The following is a 27,866-nucleotide window of genomic DNA, read 5'->3' on the forward strand; positions in this document are numbered from 1 at the left end:
TCCCCTTTTTCATCGTTGAAAGACTTTTGAGACTCTGTGGTTTGCTGTGAGAGGCATATGACCCAGTCGGCACCAAGAGGCGTTTCCACACTCATTGCAAACTCAGCAAGGAGGAGGGAGCCTACTCCAACGGATGGATCCAATGAAAACCCATTAGGACTGAGATTTTTTCACTCCCAGCCCAGTAGAGGAAAACCAAAAACTTTTTCTCTTTCATTTGGTATCCACTTCCTGTATTTTGCACATCACCAAGCGGGGTGCATCACCAAGCGGGGCGCTAGGCACTCGTCTTGCAAGCTACACTGCAAAAAATATCCACCTCAACTAATGATTTTTCCGTTAACGTTTGCTGTTAAAAAAGTTCCCGGAACCTGCAAAAGTATCTTCGGTAAGTAGAATGATTTTATCTCCATGGCAGACATTTGATCCATCTGCTCTGGCGGTAAGTTGGGTTGTAAAACTCCCTTTTGATAATTTGGGCTGGTGATTTTTTTTTTATTTTTTTTTTTTGCAGCGTTGGCAGTAAAACCACGTCATTCTGTCAAACAACTCCCCTTTTTACTCCCTGTTGGACCAACATCCACAGTTTAGGAACAACTGGATAAAGATTTTGGATCACAAGCACAACCATGATGACCGGATTTCGGCTGAACTTGACGCCGCTGAAGGAGCCTCTGGGCTTCGTCAAACTAGTGGAGTGGGTAAGTTAGAGGCAGATACTGCATGTGTGTGTGTCATACCCAGAGGACAGGGAGGTTCAGTCCTTTTGCTTGCTCCTTGGGTTTTCCTTTTTCGCGGAGATTTTCACCTTTGAGGAAAAAGTAATCTGCTTTAGGGGGGATATGTTAAAAGCGCAGATGGCAAAACCACACAAACATAATCAGGACTTCATCAGGCATACACAGAAAGCATATATCTAATCTATCTAATAAAGCTGATTTGAATTGAATTAAAAATATCAACTTCAAATTCATCTCTTTCTTCATAGGCAGCTTTGAAGTTTTACACTTAAAATGTAATTTACTAAATAAAGCTCAAGATGGAAACTTATAAGCAAGCCAAAACCCAACAATATGCAGATAATGACAATAATTTAGATTTTTCTTGAAAATATTTTTACTTTATCTTATTTTACTATCTTTCTGTAAATTAAGATCTTTAAGAGTCATTGGTTGAAAGTGAGGATAAACTATGTCTGACAAAGAAAATTTGAAGCTAAAGTGAGTTCAGCTCTGTTGTGCCCGGTGCATTTGCATCTCTTTGGTGGTTGCGTGGGCCTGCACTTTCAGACCACACAGTTATAGATTAATGTATTTCTCACCAATAATTTACCTCGCAAAAACTGCATACTGGCTGCACGCACGCACACACACACACAGAGACACACACAGACACACACACTCTTGAGCACACAGTTTGTGTATCATAAGAGAACGTGTGACCTACGTGGAGTCCAGTAATCACTTCTGCTCTACGGAACTGGGTCAGAGGAATCCAGTGTGGAGTTAATGCAGCTCAGCTACAGTTTTACCTCAGCTGTTCTATTTTCTCATAAGACACACAAACACACAGACAGAGCTATAGAGCAGCAGTAACACCCGGTCATCTGACTCACGACTCAAGGCTTTGTGTGTGTGTGTGTGTGTGTTTGTGTTTGTTTTACTGTGTTGGCCTTATGTAACTGGACATATTTTGTAATTCTAAAGGGGCCTGGATGATAATTTGTGGTCATATTTATTCCTTTAATGCTGGGAATGTTAAGGGGCCCACTCAGCAGTGTGTAGTAAGGACTATATAAAATATCATTAAGCAGGTTCAGGAGGAACATCAGCAAAGTTAGGCTGGATAAATAGCAAATAGATGAAAAAACACTACTTTGCTATGTTATTAAAATATATCACTGTTAACAAAAAATGTCTTTCTTGGAAAATTATTTATTTTAATTATTATTTAATACTTGTTTTTTTAATATAGGCACCATCATTTGGTAAATAATTTTGTAAAAAGTGAAAATATATTATTTTCAGGTTTGCATCAGCACAGCTGTTCAATGCCGCATTTTATGCTTTATAGTATGGCCGAAACAATCGCTTAGTTGGTCAACAAAAGACGAATCTTGCAACTATTTTGATAATCGAATAATGTTTCCCTTGTTTCCTGTTCTCAGTTGTGAGGATTTTCTGATTGTCTTATGTGATAGTAAAATGAATGTCTTTGGGTTTTAGACTGTTGCAAGTACGAAACAAGTTAGGCTATTAAAAAATGTCAGCCTTGGCTGGGAATCATTATCATTATTAGGCCTATTATTATTATTATTAACATAATGTCAGTGGCAGCCCTTTTTGTAACAAACGTCTAACTGTTTATTTGTGGTCTACAATGTAACGAAGAGCAGAATTTCTGCACACCTGTATAGATCGACAGGTGTATAGGAGAAGAATAATACAGGAAAAAAACTCCTGCACACTTCCCTCTTTGCTTGCAGTCAGAAATATTTAATAACCTTTTCACTGTACTGTACTGTACTGTTTCAGTACACAGACCATCATCAGGTTATTTCCTACAACATAACCAAATCTCCATCCATCCATCCATCTTCATCCGCTTATCCGGGTTCGGGTCGCGGGGGCAGCAGCTCCAGCAAGGGACCCCAAACTTCTCTTTCCCGAGCCACATTAACCAGCTATGACTGGGGGATCCCGAGGCGTTCCCAGGCCAGTGTGGAGATATAATCTCTCCACCTAGTCCTGGGTCTTCCCCGAGGCCTCCTCCCAGCTGGACGTGCCTGGAACACCTCCCTAGGGAGGCGTCCAGGAGGCATCCTTACCAGATGCCCAAACCACCTCAACTGGCTCCTCCCAACACAAAGTAGCAGCGGTCTACTCTGTGCTCCTCGCGGATGGTGGAACTTCTCACCATATCTCTAAGGGAGACACCAGCCACCCGCCTGAAGAACCCCATTTCGGCTGCTTGTACCCGCGATCTCATTCTTTCGGTCTCAACCCAGCCTTCATGACCATAGGTGAGGGTAGGAACGTAAATTGACCGTTAGATTGAGAGCTTTGCTTTATGGCTCAGCTCTCTTTTTGTCACAACGGTGTGGTAAAGCGAGTGCAATACCGCCCCCGCTGCTCAGATTCTCCGGCCAATCGCCTGCTCCAATCTCCCGTCACTCGTGAACAAGACCCCGAGGTACTTGAACTTCTTCACTTGGGGTAAGGACTCATTCCCTACCTGGTGTTGGCACTCCACCGGTTTCCTGCTGAGAACCATGGCCACAGATTTAGAGGTGCTAATCCTCATCCCAACCGCTTCGCACTCTGCTGCGAACTGATCCATTGAGAGCTGGAGGTCATGGACCGATGGTGCCATCAGGACCACTTCATCTGCAAAAAGCAGTGACGAGATCCCAAGCCCACCGAACCACAGCCCCTCCTCGCCACGACTACGCCTCAATATCCTGTCCATGAATATCACAAACAGGATTGGTGACAAAGCGCAGCCCTGGCGAAGGCCACCCCTCACCTGGAAAGAGTCCGACTTACTGCCGAGTACTCGGACACAGCTCTCGCTTTGGATGTACAGGGATTGGATAGCCCTGAGAAGGGCCCCCCTCACCCCATACTCCTGCAGCGCATCCCGCAGTATCTCCTGTGGGACCCAGTCATACGCCTTCTCCAGAACTAATAAGCACATGTAGACTGTATGGGCATACTCCCAAGCCCACTCCAGGATCCTTGTGAGAGTAAAGAGCTGGTCAGTTGTTCCACGAGCGGGACGAAAACGGCATTATAATAATAATATTAATAATAATCTTTATTTGTAGAGCACTTTTCAAAAACAAGTTACAAAGTGCTTCAACAAGTGCTAAGAATGATAAGATAAGAAATGCCATCTGCTGGGACCCGATGACCAGGATTTCTGTTTTGTCTGAGTTCAGCTGGAGGAAATTATTTGACATCCATTTACCATTTAACTTCACAAAGGCAGTCGGTAAGTGAACTCAGCTTAAGTAAGTAAAACACTCTTGTTGCTGGTGAGGGACCTCTGAATGAGAGGCCCTGGGGGTAATAGAGGCTCTGATTGACACCACCTTATTGGTAAAATAAGATAAAAACAATTCACAGTCATCATTACTTCCAGCTGAGGCACAAGGAGGGGTTGGGTTTACCAGCTGATCCACAGTCTTAAACAGAAACCTGGGATTGTGTTTGTGTAGTAATGAGTTCAGAAAAATAGTGTGTTCTCGCATCCTTAACCATGTTATTGTAGTTAATTAATAAATCCTTCAGACTGAGGTAATGGACTTGGAGACCATCTGCGCTCTGCTTTCCTGCATTCCCTTTTTAGGTTGCGAATGCTGTCATTTGTCCAGGGTTGCGTACTAGCTTTAGACGTAGGCCTAACCTTTAGAGGAGCAGTAATATTTAGTGACGACAAGCAGATATGATTGAAGTGATCAACCAGATTGTTGGTGTTGGAATCAGACAGGTGTTGGCTTTGGCTCTGAAAGAATGCGCAAAACTTTGAAACACTTTGTTCATTAAAGATGCAAGAACACACGGAGCTTGGTGAGGCGGCATGAGTAACAGGCGAATCACAGCTAAAAACAATACATCTGTGGTCAGATATGGTCATGTCCACTAATTCCACCGAGGAAATGCTGACACCCAGGGTAAAAACCAAGTCCAGTGTATGACCACGGTTATGTGTTTGCCCTTTGACATGTTGTTTTAAGTTAAAAGAAGTTGCCATATTTAAAAAGTCAGTTGCATTAACATTGGTGGGGTCATCAACATGAATATTAAAATTGCCACAAAGAACAATTCTGTCATAATTTAAAACCAGAGTAGATAAAAATTCAGGAAGTTCTGATAAAAATCCTCCAGGCGGTTTTGGGGGACGATAAATTATAACAAATATGATAGGTTGCAGCAACTTTAAGAGTGAGAACTTCAAAGGAGTTAAATTCATCACAGCGTACTTGATGACATTTAAAATTTTTCCTATACACGCTCACTAGCCCACCACCACGACCACTGACCCTCGGTTGACTAAAACAATCATATTGAGGCGGACACAGTTCAGCTAGCTGGCTATAGTCATTCATTTGCAACCATGATTCAGTTAAAAACATAAAATCTAGATTTGCAGACAAGATAAAATCTTTTAAGATTAGTCTTACTTGAAAGTGATCTCATATTGAAGAGGGCCATTTTAAATGAGTTTGTTCTAGGTGCTGAAGTTGGTGCAGTTGTCCTAATCCTTATAAGATTACTATGATTGCTGTGTGGGATGTGCACTTTTCGGTTTACTGGTCTATGCGTGATGATGACAGGAATAGAAGTTTTTGTAACAGCGCTGGGAGCAGACGGCTTTACATGCCAGCAGGTAGAGACAGTTGTTTGTGGCAGTGAGGCAGAGATCTGTTCAGTGACCGGCGGTGTGTCCAGGTGTGCTGCATGAATGATTCCTCTTCAATCTGAGGTTCGGTATCGGCCGAACCCTCCATTCCAGCACCCTGGAGTAGACTTTTCCGGGGAGGCTGAGAAGTGTGATACCCCTGTAGTTGGCACACACTCTCTGGTCCCCCTTTTTCTACAGGGGAACCACCACCCCAGTCTGCCACTCCTTGGGCATCGTACCCCACGCAATGTTAAAGAGGCGTGTCATCCAAGACAGCCCCTCCACACCCAAAGCTTTTAGCATTTCTGGGCGGATCTCATCAATCCCTGGGGCTTTACCACTGTGGAGTTGTTTGACTACCTCAGTGACTTCCTCCAGGGAAATTGGCGAGTGTTCCTTCCACCGCCCAATTACCTCCCCAGTTGAGTTCAACAGGGTCCCATCCTTACTGTACCCAGCTTGGACGGTTCCCCGCTTACCCCTCCTGAGATGGCGGACAGTTCTCCAGAAGCACTTTGGTGCCGACTGAAAGTCCTTCTCCATGTCTTCTCCGAACTTCTCCCACACCCGCTGCTTCGCCTCTGCCACAGCAGAGGCTGCAGCCCACCCCTTGACCCAACTCACCACCAGATGGTGATCAGTTGATAGCTCCGCCCCTCTCTTCACCCGAGTGTCCGAAACATGCGGCCTCAAATCAGATGAAATGATTACAAAATCGATCATTGATCTTCGGCCTAGGGTGCTCTGGTACCACGTACACTTATGAGCATCCTTATGTTCGAACATGGTGTTCGTTATAGACAATCCATGACTAGCACAGAAGTCTAACAACAAACACCCACTCGGGTTCAGATCAGGGAGGCCGTTCCTCCTGATCACGCCGTTCCAGGTATCTCCATCATTGCCCACATGTGCGTTGAAGTCTCCCAGCAGAACTATGGAGTCCCCTACTGGAGCCCCATACAGAACTCCATTCAGGGTCTCCAAGAAGGCCGAATACTCCGAACTGCTGTTTGGTGCATATACACAAACAACAGTCAGAGTTTTCCCCCCCACTACCCGAAGGTGTAGGGAGGCGACCCTCTCGTTCACCGGAGTAAACTCCAACGTAGCGGCGCTCAGCCTCACAGCTTGAGCAACATGTGGCAGCGCACCCGACCCCTGCGGATCTTCCGATGGATGGTGGGTCCAAAGGATGGAGAGGGGGGTGCCATGTTGCTTTTTCGGGCTGTGCCCGGCCGGGCTCCGTGGCAAACCCGGCCACCAGGCGCTCGCCGGCGAGCCCTCCCTCTGGGCCTGGCTCCAGACAGGGGCCCCGGGCTTCCTCCGCTCAGCAAACCTAAAAATTATGCATGTAATAAATTGTATATTTTGCTCTCAGGCAGCAGCAGTGAACGTGTGTCTGGATTTTGGACCTAAATTCAACATAGCAGTTGAGTGAAAACAGCAAGTTGATTATATCATATTTCAGTTCTGACAGATGGTTCATCACTACTTCTCCATGAAATTGGAGGTTATCCAGCAACACTTGTGTCCATCCATTTACCCTGTAAACCACTGAGTGATCTAAATAAAAAGGAATTTACTTGGCCTAAACACTCATACCTCCCTAGATATTATCTTCAAACACAGTAGTAAACAGGATGGAGGGTTCGTAGTAACAAATGCTACAAGGCTGCCCCGCTCACTCGACATGTTGAATAATGATGATGAAACTATTTCTCTCTTTTTTGGACTTGTGTGGATGCCAGGTGTCCCTGCCAAAAGAGGGAAAGCCAGGTTTCTTGGGATTTTGAAGGAAAACCCAGTGACAAAATGGCCACATGCTTTGTTGGCTTGGGGTTTTTTTGGGGGCAGACTGACCTGAACTCAGTGACCTCTCTGTTTAAGAGGGAACACTGCCCGTTATTCTGTTTCTAACAAGATATTTCAGATAGATGAGTATATGATGACAGCTATGGTCAGATTACAGGTCATTCCCATTAGAAGCAATATTTCTCTCTCCTATAAGTTAACTTTTCATTGTTGCCGTCGCATACATGAACCTGAAACTTAACTTCTATTATATGTGAGTGTTTTCTGTGTGCAAATTACTTATCCTGTCTCACAGCTTGGTTATGAGTAAAGACTTCCTGTAGTTTTATTTGATAGTCTCTGGAATGTATATAAATTGGTACTGTGTGGTTTGCAGATGTCTGGGATGCCTAAGATAAAAACCTGGCAAGGAAATGCTTTGTCCACTTACTTCGGCAGTTGTCATGTTTGGAGAAAAAACCACTTGTAGCCTTAATTGATATTGGAAACATGACAAAATGCCCAACTGTCACACAGTGTTTGTGCAGTGTAGTATTTATCCCCGGTTTAAAAATGTGAACATAACCAAAATAATTCAAATGGCACTGGCTGTTACCATGCTGAGGCTCCATGACCTCGTAGTGACAGAGTAGGTGAATCAAAAATGTGCGAGAAGTAGCTTACTGTGGGTGTGTAGCCAGAAAAACAGGAAGTGGCAGCCAGTGACATCTGGAGAAACATCTGGAGCGAGGCCTCGAGGTGTGTGTGTGTGTGAGTGCGCGCGTGTGTGTGTCAATGTACTGTATGTATGTGTGGGTCTTGTGGTGCGAAACCAAAGGCTAAAAGTTGAGGTGGCCTGTCGTAAGCATTTTTCAAGGGTGGTAGTATGTGTGATACAGTTGTGCTGATGACACAGATTTTAAAAGGTCAGTTAAACGTGTTTGGGGTTTTTTATTACCTTTGTCACATGATGTAATCCACTTCCTGTCCATTGCATGATGTCTACTGCAACAGAAATACCTTTAAACATTCTCATATGTTAATCTACACAATTTTATTTATTTCAGCATTATTTGCAGGAATTTCCGTTGATCAAGGCGCTCTTTCTGATGTGTTCTGGGCCATATTTCAGCCCATAGAGATGCAGTACAAATGGGTCAAAGATCATCTTAACCTTAAAGCTGCTGTGATCAATGTTTTTGTATTAATAGATTAAATGGCTATGTAATATGAAAGGGGTCATTTGTATTAATGAGTCAAAAGAGAATTCTCACCCGACTCTGAAGGGTGCTTTAGAGTCTTTCCGCGCATTGTTTTGGTTCTCAAGCCAAAACGGCGGTTTTGCTGTTGTGGTTTACGCTCTCCGCTCTCATTAACATTGTTTTTGGCCACAGCAGCCAGCTTCTTTCAGTGAGAAAACCCGCTCTACACTACCTGTCCAGCACCAAAAAGAGGACAGACAAAGTAAGCGACTAGCTAGTAAACATAGTGTAGCATTTAGCAGCTAAAGAGAGAGACATGTCCCTCAAGAGTTGGTGGAGAGCGAAAAACAGCTAAAAGGGTAGTGAATATTAGTCTCTGAATGCTAATATTGGCCTGTGTCTGCCACATGTGCAAATAAGTCATTGTTTGCAAACATGTTCACCACATCCACTTTGTAAGGCGATATTAGAGCAGTTTGTGTTTCCAGTTTATTATGCTGCCCCCAGGTGGTCAAAACATCAATTAATGCAGGTTTAAGTTGTTTTTTTTGGCAAGTGGTGTTAAAACATTAGTCTGCAACGTTCTGGATTCTTCAATTTGTTTACAACATTCCTTTACTGCAAGACATACAGTAGCTGAGCTAAAAGCCTATTTGCTTTTTCAGCTACATTTTCTGAGTCCACATGATGATCAAAATGTCTGCTGGGAAGCAAGACAGTTGTTCTGTGGCTTTGCTCTATTCTGTGTTGTTAGATCTTTGAATTAGTGTCGTACTGCAGCACAGCTGTCTTTTGAACTGGAAGGCTCAGTCAGGATGTGTGAGGTAATGACGGGCGAGACATGAAGCTACGCATGTGTGAAAACTGTTCAACAAAAACTTCCTCTGCAGTATATTGTGATGTTCATGCCAGATGCTCATTTCCCATGAAGTATGAGTAAAGTGATATCAGTGAGAGTCTGAATGAGTTCAATACCCACAAATTATATGAGCATTGTTTCGCCTGCTAAGGTTTGAGGGTTAAGCCTAATAGCAGCCACTCTTGACTAAAAGAATTTAGTATGTGTTGGTTTTAAGGAGAGTATTAGTGTCACATGGCCTACACGCTGAGTCAGATGCTTTCTGCCTCTGCAAGAAAGAATGGAGCTGAATAGCAGCAGGCATTAGTGCTGGCATGTAAGCCACATTTTATTGTATTTTACAAGATGGCAGTTTTGTAAGAGGAAGTAAAAAATAGTACAAAAAAGGAAAAGATGATTGATTTTTTTTGTGTGGGCCATTTTCTTTTATCTAAAAACAATGAGAAATTGTATTCAGAGAGGGTGTTTCCATCGAGCAAGCAAAAGACTGATCTTGTAAAAGTTTTGAGTAGTGAGTTTTATTTTCAGCTGTTAATAAGAGTAAGTAAAACGCTGACCATCTGTTGGTACCTCTGGCTCTTTACTGCTGACGTTATGTTTCAGACTGCCAGCTTTCTTCTGGGTTTGAAGTTCTGGTGACATTTCACTACTCTTTCAAACTGTATTGTCCTAGAATACATGTATGTAGGGAGGATTCCAGTTAAACTAAATTATGATTGGTTATGGTTTCTTGAAAGGATATACCAAACATCATCCCCTCCCATTAAACAAATCTCAAGCATCTTACTGTAAGTTTCTTGGTTTTGATATTACATGCCTAAAGCTGAACAGGGTTTTTCTCAGTCTCAACTATTCCACTAATCTCTCGCTCTCTCTTCTCTGTCCAAACAGCTCACGGCCATATTTGCTTTTGGAAGCTGTGGCGGATTCTCAGGGAGCAACATCATAACTCTCCTCTGTGGCGACGGCAGCAATGAAACACTCAATGCCAACTTTCACTACCCGTTTAGGTGAGAAACAGTTTTTTGTGTGATTTTAGTAACTTTCAGCGGCAGACACAGGTTTGAAGTGATAGCTAAGATCACTTAACTGGTCAAATAAAAAAACACACTTTTGTGGAACAGTAAATCACGATTTGAACCTTCTGTCTTGTTTTGTGGCCAGGTTAAGCCAGGTCCCTCTCGTCAACGTAAACACCACTATTTGTAACCACTCTGTGACGACGACACACATGGTGGGAGACTCGGCCTCCTCAGTGGAGTTCTTTGTGGGCATCGCCATCATCTGCTTTCTGTACAGCATGGTGGCTCTGTTGGTGTATTTAGGCTACATGCACGTCTACAAGGACTCTGACTTTGGACCCATTTTTGTGAGTATTAACTTTGCTGGTCAGCTTTCCAGATAGACCTCCAATGGACGGACTTAAATCAAGCTGTGAAAATGATGACATGTCACACTAGGGTTTGTGTGTCACTGAAAACGAGAGCTTCTTCCTTCAGAGCTGATGTCCTCCTCCTTGTTTACAGGACTTTGTGGTCACAGTGATCCTGGTATTCCTGTGGATGGTGTGTTCGTCCGCCTGGGCGAAGGGTCTGCAGAATGTAAAGGATGCAACAGACACTGAAGGGATCAGCGCCACACTGGCGCTCTGCAAGGGGGGCAACGTCACCTGTGAGGTCACGGAGTTCGCCAACATGCGGACCCTCAACATCTCTGTGGTGGGAAGAAATACACAGAGGCTTTACAAACATAAAGATTTTTATTACATTTGCACCAGTCTCATTCTTTATTCAGTTACTGAGACTGTTAAATGATAATGATAAGTGTTTCTAATGTCAAGTTCTTTGTTATACACTGACCCGTAAAATACAACTCTTTGGCCAATAGAGAGGAGATATATATATATATATATAATCAATCAATCAAAAGATCTAAGTAATTCATTTTGGCAGTGTCCAATGCCCCCAATTTATATAATACTTTGCTAAAAGGCTTGAGCATAAACATTAAGCAGCCTGACTTGCAGTCATGAGACTCAGACATTGTTGCTGTGGTCTGCTCAATATTTTCTGTCTCTCAAGTGCAAAGCTAATTTCCATCAAATTAGCTTTGCACTTGAGACGCAGAAGTGTCCTCAAACTGTCCTAGAATGTGGGAGTTTGTGATTCATAAAACTCGCAAATATACAAACGAGGATGTGAGGAAGTCCTCCTATATTAAGTGTTTTCTAGTAGAATGAATTTGTAATTTTTGTATTCTGTCTTCATTCTTCCAGGTGTTTGGCTACCTCAACATGTTTGTGTGGGCGGGCAACGCATGGTTTGTGTACAAGGAGACCAGTTGGCACTCCCAGAAATTCTCTTCTCAACCCAGACCAGGAAGGCAGCAGGTCCCCGCACCCATCTAACCTTCAGTACAATATAAGGCAACACAAACCCGCAGTCACATACAAATACTCACAGACACAGAAATCAACATGTACACACCACACCTAGATAAGACTCAAACAGACACAATTTGAGCACATGTGCATGAAGCCATTACTATACATACACACACAAACAGATGCTCTGTGAAGACAAAATGAAGGCTAAATTTACAGATGGTCAGTTTAAAAGCTGATGGTTGGGATGTATTGGAGTTTGTGCTTATCAATACAGGAGCAGCTGTGCACATTAATGGCATACTTGAACTGAGAACAGTTCTAACAGCAATGTAAATTTCCCAAAAGATTTGCTCTGAAGGTCTAAGTAACCCTGCAGCAGTAGAAGGCAGGGGGAAGAAAAAGTGCCATAACTAAGGTTTCATGTGTATTTTAGCCTTATCTTTCATTTTATTTTTCACTTTCACCTGTTTCATATTCTATAGCAACACCAATGCAATTAGTAAGTCAAATCATTTTCAACGTGCCTTCTTACAAAACTTCCTAGAAGGTTTCTTATGCTTTCATAAGCACATACATGCACAAGCAATGACCAAATGTGTTACTATTTTATTTTTTAAACTTAAGTTTTATAGCAGCATTATGGCTTATGAGCTTTCCTTACTTCTTTGGTCCCATTTTAGGATACTGGTTGGATTTATTATGTTTAATTACATACTGATGAACTTAAAGTACTTTGAACACATCAGTTTGCCTATGACATAAAAGCAACCGCAAGGGGCAAGATTAGATTTTTTTAACATCTGCAGTAATAAGGATAATGTGATTGTGGTTGTCAGGGTAACAGAAAGGGGTAAGGTGGTTGTCTGTGGAGCAATATGAAGCTTAATACCATAATATTAGCATATTACATTCATTGTAATTTCTTGACATACAATTTATTGCATACATTTGATACTGGCTTTGAAATTGAGCCATGCATATTTTATATGTTTTTAGATTTAGAGCACCTTGGGTATCTAAAAAAAAAAGTGACTCACTCAAATATTAATTAATTCTTTCATTCATTGACTTTCTCACAGTTAGCACATTTGCCCTCTAGTGGTGGCTAGCAGGTGTAGCAATGTCTAGACAAAAACCAAACAAGGGTTATTCCTAGTAGGTTGATGAGGTCAGACCATTTAAAAGTCTTTTTCCTGTTCTATATACAGGTTGACAGGTTAGATTTATTAAACACACTTCCGACATGAACCGTGTAAAATGGCCTCCAGCCAAAATATTAGTGCACCAAACATGCACAGTGCGCTCATATGGTGCTTGAAATGCTTTCATGATGTCCTTTAAAGCACTGTGAGGGTGTAAATCCATAAATAATATTGATTGAGAGTTGATAACTTAATTAGAAAATCCTGCCTTATGAGTGCAGCCAAAATAAATACTGTCTGAAGTCTTTAATCTTTATTAAGGTACCAGCTGAAGGTTAAACGCTTCATTAATTGTGTCATTTTTTGTTGCTGTTATGATTTTGAATGTAGTTGTTAGTATTTGAATTGTCATTCCTCACTTTCTTTGCATCACTTTTTTCTTCCCTGTTGAAGCTTATTTCATATCTCCCTGTGATGTTAAATCAGTTATTTTGTTGTTTTCTTGTTTTTTGATTGTCTAGGGGGTTTTTTTATCCTCCATGAGACACCAAACCAAGTGAGCTGGTGTTATTTTTATAAATTTGTCACTTTTTGTCTTATTTTTCATTTTATTTTTCATTACATTGATGATTATTTGAAGGTATTTCTGATTTTCTTTTTTTGTTATGTTGCCTCTTGATATAGTAAAATTGTAAGTGGAATGATGTGAATTCATTTAACTTTGCCGAAGCACAAAGTTAAATGAAACAACAAATGTGTGTGGTATACTGGTTATGCCTCTGCACTCTTGTAATCATCATCTAACTGACTATAGCTTTGTCAATGATTCCTATGCATTTAACCTGCCAAACTGTCTTATTCAAGAGACATTCATTCACTGTGTGACATGCACAATTTCAATATACCATTGTTTGTTTTTTTAAATAAAAATTGAGGATTTTTTCAATAATCTCTTTAGTGAAGGTCCTGTCCATCTGCAAATGTGTATGTGTATGTGTCTGTGCGCAGTGCAGATGCAAGCACTTGGCTGTGACTGTGCCTATGAGTGTCACTTTTTTTGTCATGCCCCCATGTGGAAGGAACTTTGGATTCAGCTCAGGTGAGATAAAGACCTTACGGACATAGAAGGTTAAATAAAAGAGTGAAAGCATTTGAAGAAGTTGAAGAGTTTGTGACCCAAAACCATTATTATGACCCTTGGAGGGACAGAAAAATAGTACCTTGTGTTTCCTGATTTGTCCTGTGACCTCCTGATTTGTCCCGTGAACTCAGTGGTCATTGTGTCGGGAAACAAACACAACATTGTGGTTGAGTCATCCTTTGGGTGTGTGAGTGTGAGTTAAAGAGAGAGAGAAAGAGGTGGGAGAACCAAAAAAGAATAGAGAAGTGTGCTGGTGTGTCAGAAAGACAGGAAGGATCGCAACCTCAGATTAACATATTTAGTGTGTATGGACTGTGTGTGTGGATTTGACCTGATTTGACATCATAAACTAATCAGAATATTTCCCTGCCCTCATTTAAGGCTGCCATTTCCTCTGTATCTCCACCCTCTTTCTCACTCTCCCTCTGATTCAGCTAAAAAAGACGACTTCATGCCGCGCATGTGATCACAGGCTTCTAGCCAAGCCTGACGAGAGAGAGAGAGAGAGAACTAACTAACTTAATCCTACTGAACCCTTTATCGGAAACCCCCTCATTGAGACAGGGAGCACACTTATAAACTGTGAGAAGTTGTGTGGATTTGTTTTGGATATTCTTTGACCACAACATGTCATGACTTGACTTGTGGTCATCATCTGCATCCAGGGACACTTATGTGAACATTTCCAAAAGATTTCTTAAGGCATAACTTTTCAGCTTTGCTTGTAGGTAAGATTTCCATGTGGTGCAGTACATTTTAGAAGCTGTGATAAATATCTAAGCACCATGAAACTGTCCCCTGGAACTGCAGTTGAATAAAAGTTGGATTTAAGCAACCAGATTGTTACTTGAAAATGAGACAGTCCATGCGTCCATCACCTCCATCTAGCCCTGAAGTGCACTTTCTGTTTTCAGCCACAAGAGGTCAATGTAGTGCCATGAGCTTGACCTACTGAGCCACTTTGAGAAACAAACATCCAAGGGCAATTTGTTTCATTGATCAGAAACTTCAGACCTATTTAATCAACGATGGCCTCTGTTACATTTTTTATAAATGCATAATGCCAATGAAACTCCCTCTGGACTTTAACTTTGAAAAATCTCTGCTTTTAACCAGTCTCTGCCTCACCCAAGTTAAAGAGAAATGACATAACTGATTGCAATAGGCTACAATTAAAATCAAACTATAGATTCTGCTGGGGAAGCCTTGTACCTCTTTGAAGGCCCTTGGTTGTCCCCCGCTTCCCACTTTGGGAAATCATGTTATGTAGGTGTTTTATTGCAGCGGTGTCTAATGTTGAAGAATTATTGTGAGCCAGTTGTCAGGTGCAAGGAAGAAGGTTTTCGGAGACCGATTAAGTTTTACACAGCAAAGTTTAATGAGACTTAGCCAAGGACAAACAGTGTCAGCATACAAGTTTTGTGTGCACAAAATGTTTATAAAGCCACAGTAAAGCTGTAAACTCACAATATAGTATGAGCTACTAACACCATAATTTTAGATAGTAAAGAGGTTTGTGCCTTATTCATAGTTCTGACCTCTTTCCAAAATCCATTAAACCCATTGTTTTGCAACTTCCTGGCAAGCCCTCAAAGTAGTCAAATTTCTTTTAATGAAGCAGAGAGAAGATTTGAATCTAGCATTGGTACATTTTTAGGTTCAGACAAGGGCCTAACATTTCCAGCCTCACCCTAGAAAAAGGAGTCTAAGGTCTAATATTATAGACTTATTTTGATATTTAAAAAACTCACAATCGCCACCATCAGTATAGTGTAGATGGCACAGATCACTTGTATATTAAGTAGGTTGGCCTGACAGACCAATCCTATCAGAACAGACAGTAGATAATTAATAAGATCTCAACATTTACTTTATAAATGTATCTGAAACTGTTCACACTCAGCAATATTGGGTGGTGGATAAGGTTATTTTCACTAAATTGTTTTAAATGTCTGGTAAATAATAATAACATTAAAATGAAAAAAATTATATTGAATGAAAAAGCAGCATGGAAATCTCCTATAACATAGGTGGTGCCCTCTTTTTGATATAATTTAAACGCCAGGCAGATATTAATAGTCATATTCATTATAATATTACACATATACATAATTCATATTCTGTATTAGTAGCTGATAAGCCTGTCAATTCACATTAAATAACTGACACTGTTACATGACACAATTGGCGAGCTGTCCAGGGTGTACCCCGCCTTTCATCCGATGTCAGATAGGATTGGCTCCAGCCCCCCGCGACCCTGTATGCAGGATAAGCGGTTGACGAAGGATGGATGGATGGATGTTACATGACACAACTTGGACTGTTTCTCTTTCTTCCGTTAGATTTGCCAATGCTAAATAAAAAAAATATATATTTGTAATGTTTTGTAATGCATGTAACCGTCCCACACTGTAATAGGCTTTGGGCTGTACGTTCACAAGCTGAACTTTTGAACTCGTGAATAGTTCTCTCTGTCTGTCGCTCAACCTCGCAAACCTCCGACAGGTGCCGAACCCCGCCGAAGCTTACCGACCACGACGTCAGCATATCTCGTTCTTTCGTTTTTCGCCTGCTGCGTGCGAAGGAGAGAGAGGAAAAAACGGCTCTCAGCAAAGCAACAAGAAGGAAGAGCAATGGCGACACTGGATCGCCAAATACCAAGTCTGGATACCTTCCTTTGCGAGCCTTGGTCTTCCTTCGTCAGTGCGGCTAAATTACGTTTTGTTGACAGTAAGTTCGCACGTCGATAGCGTTGTTGTTTTTGCGGACAAAGTGTCGGGAAGTGCGTGGTCCAACTGTCTGTGATTGAGTTGAGTAAGCCCCACCACCATGCAGGGTCTGTCAAAGCGCAGCAAAGTAACTGTCAAAAATATTACTAGAAAATGCAATATTAATTGGTTGCACGGGCAGTCGTGCACAGGCGAGTGAGCAAAGCTAACCGTTGCATTTCAGAGTTGTACCATTTGGCGCGTGCAGTCAGCTGTCCAGCTGTAAGTTTGTTAGCTTTGACAGCTTCACTTGCTTTATGAAGCCAGCTCAGGGGCTAGCAAGCTAATGCTAACCAAATAGCCAGCCTCGGACCAGCATGGCTCCACGCATGGCCCCAAAGTTTGTTTGTGAATGCCCCTGCGTGGTTGTAAGTGGCTGTTGTGTTTATTCAGACGCAGACTCGAGAGACGAAGAGCTTTACTGCCTCGGCGAAGCCCTGAAGCTCAGCAAAGAAGGTAAGGGAAGTTACAGTGACGGTTATTTAACGCTGCACGCACACCATGGTGGTTTGTTATGGTTTTGTTAAACGTGCTCTGAGGCATTAAGGATGCCAGCCTATGTCTAGTATTAACCTCTTCTCACAGAAATGACCATTAGTGGTCGTCATTGATGCTACGTAAATACTAAAAAATACACATTTGTGAGGCCAGAACCAGTCAACATTTAGCATTTTTTGCTTGAAGTATGATAAATTATCAACTTCTAGACTTCTGGTAAACTTGCACTGTTTGAATTATGCAACTCATTTAATTGCACTTTTTTATTACCTTGGATGTCCTTGAGTGTCCTGAAAGGCATCCCTGAAATAAAATGTATTGTTATTGTTATTATCAAGGTAGTTGCCAATTTCTTTTCTGTGGATTGACTAATTGATTAATCAGCTAATCATTTCAGCTCTACTGGTATCATTAAAAAGACAAAAGAGGACAAATTATATTTAATAAAGATAACATCAAATATGACCCAATACATCTTGTGGTGCACTGGGACACATCATCAGTGGGGTAACCCGAGGTCACTGGAAAATTGCTGTTGGAAAATAAATTAGTATAGCTGGAGAGCAGGTGCTTTCAAATGTATTTTTCTGTATTACCTGAAGACAAACTGTAGTGGCATAATCTGGATATGTTGCCTATTTGACAGGCCTACATAATCAGCCGCTTTCAGCTAGGAAGTGTTATATATATTTTGGATGTGGAGGGGGTTGTGGGTTTGCCCCTGAGCAGTGAGTGGGAGCCAGAGGAGTTCCTCCACACCTCACCACGTATAAATACCCACGGGAGCACGCGCTGCACACTAACACACTTGAGTCATTCCTGAAAGTTGGAGCGTGCTGCAGCCCTCGCTCAAACACACTAACGCACAGACACACAGCTGGGGAAACTCTCTCCTCACTCTCACTGGTCAAATCCCCCCTCCCAACACACACACTCACCCACTGACATGCCTCATCTTCCTCTCTCAGCGCCAAACTGGAGCAGTGTTTCCAGAATTGCTGGTCTGTTGGCAACATGACACCAAGTCCTGCTGAGAGTGATATGCACGCACTAACACACACTCTCGCAAACACACAGGGGAACACGTCTTAAATGCTTCATTTGTAAATTTGTATTCAACAGGACGTAGTGTGATTCATCGTGGATTTATATATTTCATGTTTACTCACTTGACACTTCAGTGCACACACACATTTGTAGACGGCGAGGCCAGGTTAATGGTAATTGTTGTGTGCAGTGCAGGACATGAATGTTATGCGTCTCTTTCTCACTCTTAACTCGCACACACACATACACACAGTGGAGATGATGACGACCAACAGCAACTTAGTGGGGCTAGACTGGCAGCCACTGTCATCATCTCGCTAGAAATAGTCAGTGCTGTAATGCTGCTATTTGTACGTTTACCGTGCTGTCTTTAGTAGGGATGGGAATCCTCTAGAACATCATGTTATTAACTGTGAGGTACAGTACGTTGCCTAAGAGACTGACATGATGAAGACATCTCTGCAAGCATGCTTTGAGAATTGTCCCATACCAAATTTGCACAGTTAAAAAAATTTCTTACATTTCTTTTACTTCATGGCGCATTTGTCTTATAAAAGGAAGCCTGACCGAAAAATGTATAAAAGCAAATCCATGTGACATCTGCATCAAAAACCTTAAGAAGCTGAAATGATGAGTGAAAAATGAATCTGCAGCTATTTTGATATTTTGAGCACACTTCTAAATTGTGTGAAATTTGATAGTAAACATATATTATTAATATATTTGGGGTTTGGACAAAGAGAGCAAATTGAAGAATTTGGAAATTGTGACTGTGAACATTTTTGATTGTTAGAGTAATTAATTCTTAATTAATTAATAGAGAAAATATTCTTCAGATTAATTGACAATGAAAATAATTTTAAGGTGTAGCACTAAAAAGCCTAAATATATATTGTCAGAATTTAAGTACAGTCTGAAATAAAGAGAATGTGTGACAGAAAGGAGCAAATGAATCAGGCGTCGCTGCCTTCTGAATGGCTGCTGGAGTGGAATGAACTTGTCCTTACATAGAAAAGTGAAGTGCTGTAGAAGTTGATGTATTTAGCACAGACGTTAGATTATAACTTTAGTTTCATCTCTTGTGATCTATCAGTTAAATTGTTCTTTTTGTTTCACAAATGGCATAGGCATTCTGTAATAGTTTCCCTGGCAGGAGTTCATTTTTCAGCCTGGCATTTATACCTGATGATCAGTTGATTCTGACCTTGGAAACGGACAGTTTGAAACGTAATATAGTAATAATTTTGGATGTGTGGGTTTAAATGATGAATTTTTAATCTTGACAGCCCATTTGTTCAGTTTCTCCTTGTGGCATTAGGTCTTTACAGCTTTATTGCTAATATAAAGAGGTGTACTTACAAGAAAAAGGGCTGCCTCCTATTTTTAGGCGCAAACTGAAAGTCTAGCTCTTTTATTAAGAAAAACAAATCTGGGACATTTTTTTGTAAAAATTGACTGAATAGTTGAGTTTGCAGCATTTGCTGCCAGCCAACTACTGGTAAGCTTGTTTACTCCGTCAGACATTTTGGTGTGGTACCAAAGATTATCTGGCATGTCTGTTCAGAAACTCCAGTTGAAGCTGTTGCTGTGGCCTGTGCCCTCAGTTGAAACTGTTGTAGCGCAGTCATTACTCAAAAGTGGCGCCTATCCCCAAGATTCCCCCGAAGTTGGTTTCAGTTGCATTATTTCTTTGGTATTCGTCAGCCAAACCCGAGTTATCTGGACTAGACCTGAGTAACCTGCTGTTCTCTTTCTTCTCATGTTGGTACTCCCTGCTTTCCAAACCCTAACACACCAATGGGAAGATGATTTACTTACTCTTTAAATGTTAGTGTCCAATGATATACTGTTTTAGTAGCTCCAAACATGCTTATTCACAAGTGGCTCATGGTTTTGTAGTTCATTTTCTGGCCTGTCAGTCATTTGGCAGCCTGTGGCAGTTGGTCTGAGAGACACACACAGTTCAGGCTGCAGAAATAGGCTACGCGCTTAGTTTGCATTTGACTTGGCAGATGCAGAGGAAATTGCATTCTTGCTCCTTTTTTTTTTTTTTTTTTTTTTTTTCTTTCTTTCAGTACTCCCACTAAATTCCTTTTTTGTTAGCATAAACAAATTAGGTGAATTTGCCAGAAAACATTTTCCCATCATATTTTTTATATTGGCTTGGCCTGGCTTGGCTGAGCTGATTTTTGAGTTTTTTTAACAAGAAAACGATCACACAGGAAGAGAGACAAACTGGTGATGCTGATCCACTTTTTGAACAGAAACCACTTGGCAGGTAGAGCTGACCTGCAGCAGCGTTTCCAGCCTCACATTACAAAGTTATTAATCCTTACCTGTTGACTACAATGACAATATTTAAAAGTTGTTTTCCACATGTAGCCACACGTTTCCATTTGTGTTTGTATTGTAGCTCGGTTCCGGCCACTTTCAGTTAAGTCGAAAACAAACAGTACAGTTTATTCGCTAGAGAGGGAAAGCAGTTTGGTCAGCAAACACGGGAATCTGAGAGTTTGAATTGTGGCTTAAATCCAGGAGCTTGCTTACAAATTATGGCAATAGAAAATGAGTGAGAAATAATCTCCCCCTCCTGTATTAACAAGGTGAACTTGGGCAAAGCATCTTAACTGCTTCGGTGCAGCTGCTTGGTATCCGACTGTAGGTGTGAAATGACAGCCTCTTCCTCAGCAGCTAATAACAGTTTATTTTTCCGCTTTGTTATGACTGTCTTGTCCTTCATTTGATTCTCTCTCATTACTCTTCAGTATTTATCCTACAGCAATCTTCAACATAACTGAAACATTTCTTCCAGTGATCATGATAACCTTAGTGTGTGTCTTCGAACACTTCATGTATGAGTAATAAAGTCAACTCTGACCTTTTTAAAGTATTACACAAAATATATGTATACAGTGTAATATGGCTTTGACCTTGAGTGACCCAGAAGATCTCTCTCTCTCTCTCTCTCTTTTTTCCCTCTGTCTGATGGGCACAAAGCATGGCTGCAGGTCTTGCCAGCAATGCAAGGTCATGACAACATGTACCCATAGACTTTCAGAAACCCACATATTTTCCAATTTTTTCCCGTGCGAGCTTACACACCCCGCCTCCCCTCAGCAAGTCTGGGTTAAGCACCATGCTAATACGTTTAGACAAAATAGATAATATCTATTTCCCATTGGACATTTTTACTCTATTTCGATTAATCTTCAGTTTTTGTTGAGTGGGAAGGGGTATCTCTTCTAACTCCAGACACAATGTTGCGGTACGCTAACAGTAATGTTGTATGTTAGAGAAAATTGTGACGACTAGCGGTATCTGAATTTTAAGTGTATCGCTGATAAATGCTTTGGTAATAAATACAGAAACTACAATGTACTGTTTTATTTTTGTTCAGTCACATTTTAATTAAATTGTGCAGAAGATATACTTTTAATAATCCCCCGTAAGGGAAATTCAGGTTGTGGTGATGCTGTTTTAATTTGTGTATTTGTCTTGGCATATTTTATGTTTTAAGCTGCTGTTTGCTTCATTAAGGTGTCGTACTTAAACTGTGTGGTGCCAGCTGCCTCAGCACTACTTGGTTTTTCACGCATGTTGTAGACTACTGGTGTTGGTGTTTTTGCTAAATCTAAGCCGTGTAAAGTCCCTCAGCAATCCGGGCATTTGACTCCATCCCAGGTCACCCTGTTCACGCAAAGCACCAGAATGCTAATTTTGTAGACTATTTGTTGTGTACCGGCAGAGATGATAGAAGCAGCGCACAGAAGCTGTTGTCATGGTTACTTCTCATATAGCGGTGTCTGTCTGTCTGTTCACATGAGGAGCTCAGAGCGAGCTCTGAAGAGGCCTTGAGACACACATGCTAAAACATGTAGCCAGCTGCATGGAAATTCTTAACACCGTTGTTTTTAAATAAACAATTTGAAAACATGACCTTAGAAATTATAATGTGTACATTTTTATTAGATTGTAACATTTTATAGACGAAATGATCAATAGGTTAATCTGGGGAAAAAATTGCCAGATTGGTAATTTAAAAAATTGTTAGTTGTTGCTCTAAAAAGACTGCATGAATCATCATTGTTCTTTTTCTAAAATGCGGTCCCTACTCTTGACATCTTTTTCAGAGATGCTTGTCTACAGCCAGTTTCCAGCACTGGGGGATTTTTGTCTTGTTGTCTGCCATGTCTGCAATCAGGTGGTCACTCCTCAGGGCATCCTCACACACTATGGTAAGAGACAGACACAGACACCCCTCAGGGCGTAGTCACACACAAAAACCTTTAGCCATAACCATACACTTCACCAAAGTACGCATACAAACGCACCCCTCCTGGTATCTCCACACAGAGGCACAGAACAAACACACACATAGCTATTCAGATTGATACAATCATCGTTTATCCCTGCAGGGCATTTTAAAACATGTTCTCCCTGCACTTATCCTCCACACAAACAAACACCACTTGGTCACACCTTCTAGTACCCAGCAGTGAAAAACAATAAGTGAAAAACAATGAATAATTTACAGAATAATGGACCAGATGTAGCATTGTGCACAAGCTTTTTTAACCAAGAAATAAGTATATGGACGATGCCAGTTCTGCTCTTTAGATAATGCTTTTAAAATAGGCGGATGTGTTTTTTTTAATATTCTCGTGCACCTGGACTAAAAAAAGCATTCAAGCACAAGGATGATTTTACAGGGTGATGGGTTGCTTCATATGTTAAACCTCTAGCTGCAAAGGTAGAGCTTTCCTGATATCAGTCCTACAGAGTTTTTCATGCAGGGTTGGAAAATGTTGAAAAATTTATTTGAAAAAAGGAAAGTTGTAGAAAGGACTTCAACAATGCTTTTAGGGGCCAGTACACGTACGATACACACATACACTGCTCAGCTGCTTTTGCATTTTACACTGTAGGCTTTCACAAAAAGCAATATTTGTTGGTATGGGGACTGTGATGAAGCAACGAACCCTATGTTCAAATTAAAAGTATGGATTTTAAAAAAATGTGGAGAAAGTAGGCAGTATGCATTCACCATTAAGAGTATTTGTTGTTGGGAAAAGTGGTAGCACTGTTGATCCCGGCTCTCATTGGCCCTCCACCCTGTCTACTTTTTTTTTTTGTTTGTTTTTAATTGTGGCTCCACTGAGAGCAATCACATCTGCCCGTGAGCTGCAGCGTCCTTCTACTGGTGGCACGTGCACCAGCCTTTTTGTGAGGTGGGGGCACATGGTCATGCTTAATGAAACACACACACACTTATCATCCCTGAGAGATGAGAGGCCAATGAAGTTGCACAGGCACACACATTCTCACTTTCGGTTTCTCAGCAGAAAGAGGTCAGTGGTATTGTGAGACACACACAACTTCTGGCAGGCACTGTTGTTTTGCTCCACACCACCCCTCCCCAAACCCAGCAGCGACTCCGCTTGCTGACACTCACACAGAGTCTGGTAACAACAGGTCTGAAACACACTCGTGCACACGCAATCAAGAGTGGGAATCTCCTGAGTGCTCTACATAAAACAAAACACTTCTTGGGCCACAATACGATAACAAGCAGGCGTTGTAGTGTAGAGGCCAAGTTACATGCTGACTAATAGAAAAGTTGTGCGTTTCATCATATACTTGTGTTTACAGTGATTTTAACTGTAGTGCCGTGACCTAGAAGTCAAATTGTCCAGCCACTATAGTTGATTCATTGACTTCATTGTTAAAGTTGAAGCCTTTTACACACAACTCCTCTGTCACGACATGAAAAATGCTCCTCCTGACCTCTGCTGAGTGGATTGCTTCTAGGAACTAGCCCTGTCAAGATATTCTTATGATGTTTTATGCATTTCCTCCCATTGTTGTTCTTTCCCACCATGTTACCGTAATATCCTCAAAAGTACAGCGCCATTGTTCCCTGCTAGGGATTCTACTTTAAATATTCCGACCCTGAGAATCATTTCTATTCATTGCAGTGGCCTTGTGTTTTTCTTTGCGTGTGGATCCATCATGGGATCTGCTTTAATGCTTGACCTGTGCATTGGATCAGCACTGAGGCCTTACATATACAGAACTGCATGCATGCACACATTCACACAGGCCCACACAAAGAACGAGGGGGGTTGGCTGCCTCAGGGGTCAGTGGCTCCAAGTTATACATGCCCAGTTTGCTGCTCAAGATTTGCTGCGTGTCAAGAAGAGAGTGGTCACAACTAAAGCTAAGACCTGTACTGGATATATGTTAGATATATGCCACGTCTTGTGTTCAAAAGGGTTAAGATATACTGTGTTTAATACATCAGAGACATGCTCCATTTAGTGGATTTGTTTATTTAAATCTCCTTAGAGTAAGGCGAGCATGTATATTCTTAGCGTAAGTGGCCCCAGTGGGATATCAAATAAATCCCTCACACTGGCAGTGTTGGTACCAAACCCCATCCAATGAGTTTGTGAAGAGAATATGTGCAAAGAAGTTGTTTTCAATGCTCTGCAGTGAACCTCAGAGGTTATTTTGGACAGACCAGGATGTTGTAAAGAAATTTTCCCAAGAAGATATATGAGCTCTTTTTAGGCAATCTGTGAAATGTAATGAAACGTACTTTCATATTTAAAGCTGGTGTGGGATTTTAACTTATAAATGAACGTTACATTCAAGCCCTCGCCAAACGAGTTCACACGATGTCTCTGAAGGTTTTCAGTCATCCAGGTCATAGTTATCCAAATAAGGTTAAAGTATACGGCAACTGGACTTGGTTGAAGATACTTGAAGACATTTCGTCCGTAATTCGACAGACTTCTTCAGTACTGAGTGACCGGGAAACTCAGCTATTTAACCTCAGTGGGGTCGTTTGTCAAGATGATCGATACAGCTGAGTTCACACAATGCCAAATTAGAACTATCACCGCCAGGTTAATCTCTTTGTACTGGCAGTGTCTGAGTGTCGTGTTCATGCCAACCTGCAATGATTTATTTGCCAGAGCTGAAGGGGGAATATGACGGCGCATGCAAATTTTTCCCACCACATTTTTGACAACTCCTGGCTAGTACTTTTTGCTTCTATTCAGTCCTTTCCAGGATTTCGTTGGCCTTTTTTGTGTTTGTTGCGACTTACAATGCTTGATTTTGTGGCAGCTTTTCTTAAATATTGGGATGAAGGTTGTGATGTTATTGGGTGGTTTTTTTTGTTTGTTTTTTTTTACTTAAAGATGAATCTCTAAACAGTCTCCCTGGGAGTTTGCGGTACTAACTGTAACCCTAACCCTGCATATTTAAGTATCTTATAAGTGCTGGTATAATTAGGAGTTTATTTCAAAGAGCATTTCATATGTTGGTACATTCGGGCCCTGAACACCATGATAAATTAGACAATTCAAGAGCCACATCTTTGGCAATATTGTTGCTCTAGATTCATGCCAATAAATCTAATTTGAATTTGATAAGATTTGTGTGTAAGTCATGCTTTTGAAGCTGTGTTTGGATAAATCAGCACTCCATGCCGTGTTTAGATATTTCAGTGTATTCCTTCTAATTCTTTCATCTACTATGATTTCGTCTCTCCACTCCTTCAGTGTGCACTCACCCCCCTCCTCCCAGCCCCCACCCCCTCCTGCTGGTGGCCTGCTGTGTGTGAGTAAGTCGAGTGTGTGATGAAAGGGTCATGTTGTTGCCGTTGGTGGGAGCGTCTGCCTCTCTCTACTCGCCTTCCAACTTTTCTCTGAAGTGGTGGATTAATTGAGCTCTGAGGCAGGTCAAAAAAAAAATCCTCTTGTTTCCTTTCGGTTTCATTTCGCTCCTCACTTAACAAGTGTTCGGACTGCTCTGTGTTTCCGCGTCTGACTTTGTTGTTGTGTAAAAGTGTGTGTGCCTGGGCTGTGGTGTAGTTGTTCATTTCTCATGATGTTTGTCTGTAGTTGTTAAGTTAGCCCTTAACCACAGAAGCTCTGCTGAGTTTCCTTTACTTGCGATGGTGTTCCTTCCACTGTGTTATTGTTATTATGGCTTGGCTGTGTGTGAACCATTAGCTAAGTCTTGGCCCAATTAAAATGCCAGCTGCTATTGTACATCAGCGATAGTTCCTAGGCTTTTTTTCTTTGCACTTAGGTTTCTACAGTGTTTACTAAAGCAAAGGTATCAAAATAGTCAGATGGTATATTTCTTCAGATGTATTATTTACCTTAATCCTGCCTTTGGGGTGAAGAAATGCTAAAATCAGGAAATACAAAAACACCTGGTACACAGAAGCATACACACGCACAGTTTTCCCACTCCATTCGTACAGTACAGCTTCACTGAACTGTACATTTGAGTTGACTAAAATGGTGCGCGTTTGATGTGTGAAACTGTGAATTAAGGAGAGATTTAATGTGTGAAATTGTTTTGTAACTGCATACCTGCACACATAGTTTTACCTCATCTCAGGACTGAAAGGAGAGACATTGCTCAGAAATCATGATCTTTATACATCTGGAGGAAGATACATCTACAGGTAATAGATGAAGGCCAGGTTACTGAGTGACTGAGAACAAAACATTTGGTTTGGTTCATGTGGCTCCACTAAAGATCCTGTTCAGACACCGTAAATAATTTAGGAGGCTATACTATTCACTGTACACAATAATAAATGAAAATACACTTTTTTTTTACTCTTATATGCAGGAATGTTTCCATTTCTGTTTGATACATCTAAAATCATTTATCAATTTATTTTAGAGTCTTAATGCATCATAGTATCTATACAACAGAGCAGGAGTTCCCAAACTTTTTTTAAACCACTGCTCCCCTTCAAAGTGATTTTTCTTTTCACGCTTGCTGTCTTGATCTCTTTTTGGCCAGCTAATGTTCATCTCAGGTTGTATTGAGGGTTAAAATTTTCACCGTCACTATCAAATATTCTTTGAGCTCTATTCACATCGACAAATCTTCCCATTGCCTGCTCTCACAGTCGCTATTTCTGACTCCTGTTCACCTGGAAGACTTGCTTACCAGAAAGCATGTTGCATTACTATGACAACCTGCAACTGAGAGCGGTCTTAGCTTCTACTACCAGATTGCCACGTGCTGTTTTTGAAACAGCAGGCCTAGTTGCCTTTTACTCTGTACTTCTAGATAACCTGAATGAATGAACTTGTTCATAGATGCTTGTCTTAATTTTCCCATATCTATTTCTCTCTCCCGTCTTTCCCCTGGTCCTCTCTCAATGTAAACAAGCCCAGCTGACCCCCTGCTTCCTCATCATGCAATGGCTCCACCCACAGGATGAGTCAGCAGCCAATTGGCTGGGCTCTCAGCATTGCCATAACGACAAGCAGGCAAGAGAGCGTAGTAGTGAGGGTGCCCTTGTGGTCGAGTGGCTTAGTGACCTTGGCTGGGCAACTGTCCATGCATTGTAAATCAGTATGGTTTGCTCCAAACCTGCTCCTTACTCACAGGATGAGTTCTGTTAGAGAACAAAGGATATCTTAGTCTATTTTGGGAGGAAGTTAAGTTCATTATTCATTATGTCTTACTGCCCATATAAGCATACATAAAGAGGCTAATTTTTGTTAGCCAACAATTTAAGATGCTCGTAGTTGTTGTAACTTGTATTTTGTTGTTTTTTGCAAAATTAAATTTTTCATCTTGG

General features: G+C 41.3%; 2 protein-coding genes across 7 annotated transcripts in view; both read left to right on the forward strand.

The window, feature by feature from the left end:
* The first annotated feature begins 173 nt into the window (after positions 1-173).
* Positions 174-13,738, forward strand: sypl1 (synaptophysin-like 1). 2 transcript variants are annotated; one of them, XM_038738894.1, is made up of 6 exons: positions 174-388; positions 587-701; positions 10,153-10,271; positions 10,426-10,630; positions 10,788-10,979; positions 11,537-13,738. In XM_038738894.1, the coding sequence occupies exons 2-6, from the start codon at positions 630-632 to the stop codon at positions 11,666-11,668; spliced, it is 720 nt and encodes a 239-aa protein (XP_038594822.1). In that variant the 5' UTR covers positions 174-388; positions 587-629; the 3' UTR covers positions 11,669-13,738. The 2 variants fall into 2 exon arrangements, with proteins under 2 accessions (XP_038594822.1, XP_038594821.1); XM_038738893.1 differs by having other exon boundaries at positions 175-388; positions 515-701.
* Positions 13,739-16,483: 2,745 nt separating this feature from the next.
* The window catches only part of atxn7l1 (ataxin 7-like 1), a 28,138-nt gene continuing 16,755 nt past the window's right edge, over positions 16,484-27,866 (forward strand). For 3 of the 5 annotated variants that reach the window (XM_038738895.1, XM_038738897.1, XM_038738899.1), the window contains exon 1: positions 22,374-22,478. Coding sequence is in view for 1 of the 5 variants with exons in the window: in XM_038738900.1 (XP_038594828.1) it covers positions 16,564-16,660; positions 17,092-17,154; positions 22,374-22,478 (265 nt within the window). In the remaining 4 variants the exon portion in view is untranslated. Of the gene's footprint in view, positions 16,661-17,091; positions 17,155-22,373; positions 22,479-27,866 lie in introns of those variants that run through there. The other 2 variants (XM_038738900.1, XM_038738896.1) reach the window with 2 other exon arrangements.

This window comes from Micropterus salmoides, unplaced genomic scaffold (assembly GCF_014851395.1).
Source record: "Micropterus salmoides isolate LMB-PRFRI ecotype aquatic unplaced genomic scaffold, ASM1485139v1 Ms_hic_scaffold_23, whole genome shotgun sequence".
NCBI classification, from domain to species: Eukaryota; Metazoa; Chordata; class Actinopteri; order Centrarchiformes; family Centrarchidae; genus Micropterus; species Micropterus salmoides.

Coding starts and splice junctions, on each gene's coding strand:
- sypl1 (XM_038738894.1), top strand. CDS start 630: ATGATGACCGGATTTCGGCTGAACTTGACGCCGCTGAAGGAGCCTCTG. Junction 702..10,152: donor TCGTCAAACTAGTGGAGTGG/GTAAGTTAGAGG, acceptor CTGTCCAAACAG/CTCACGGCCATATTTGCTTT. Junction 10,272..10,425: donor AACTTTCACTACCCGTTTAG/GTGAGAAACAGT, acceptor TTTTGTGGCCAG/GTTAAGCCAGGTCCCTCTCG.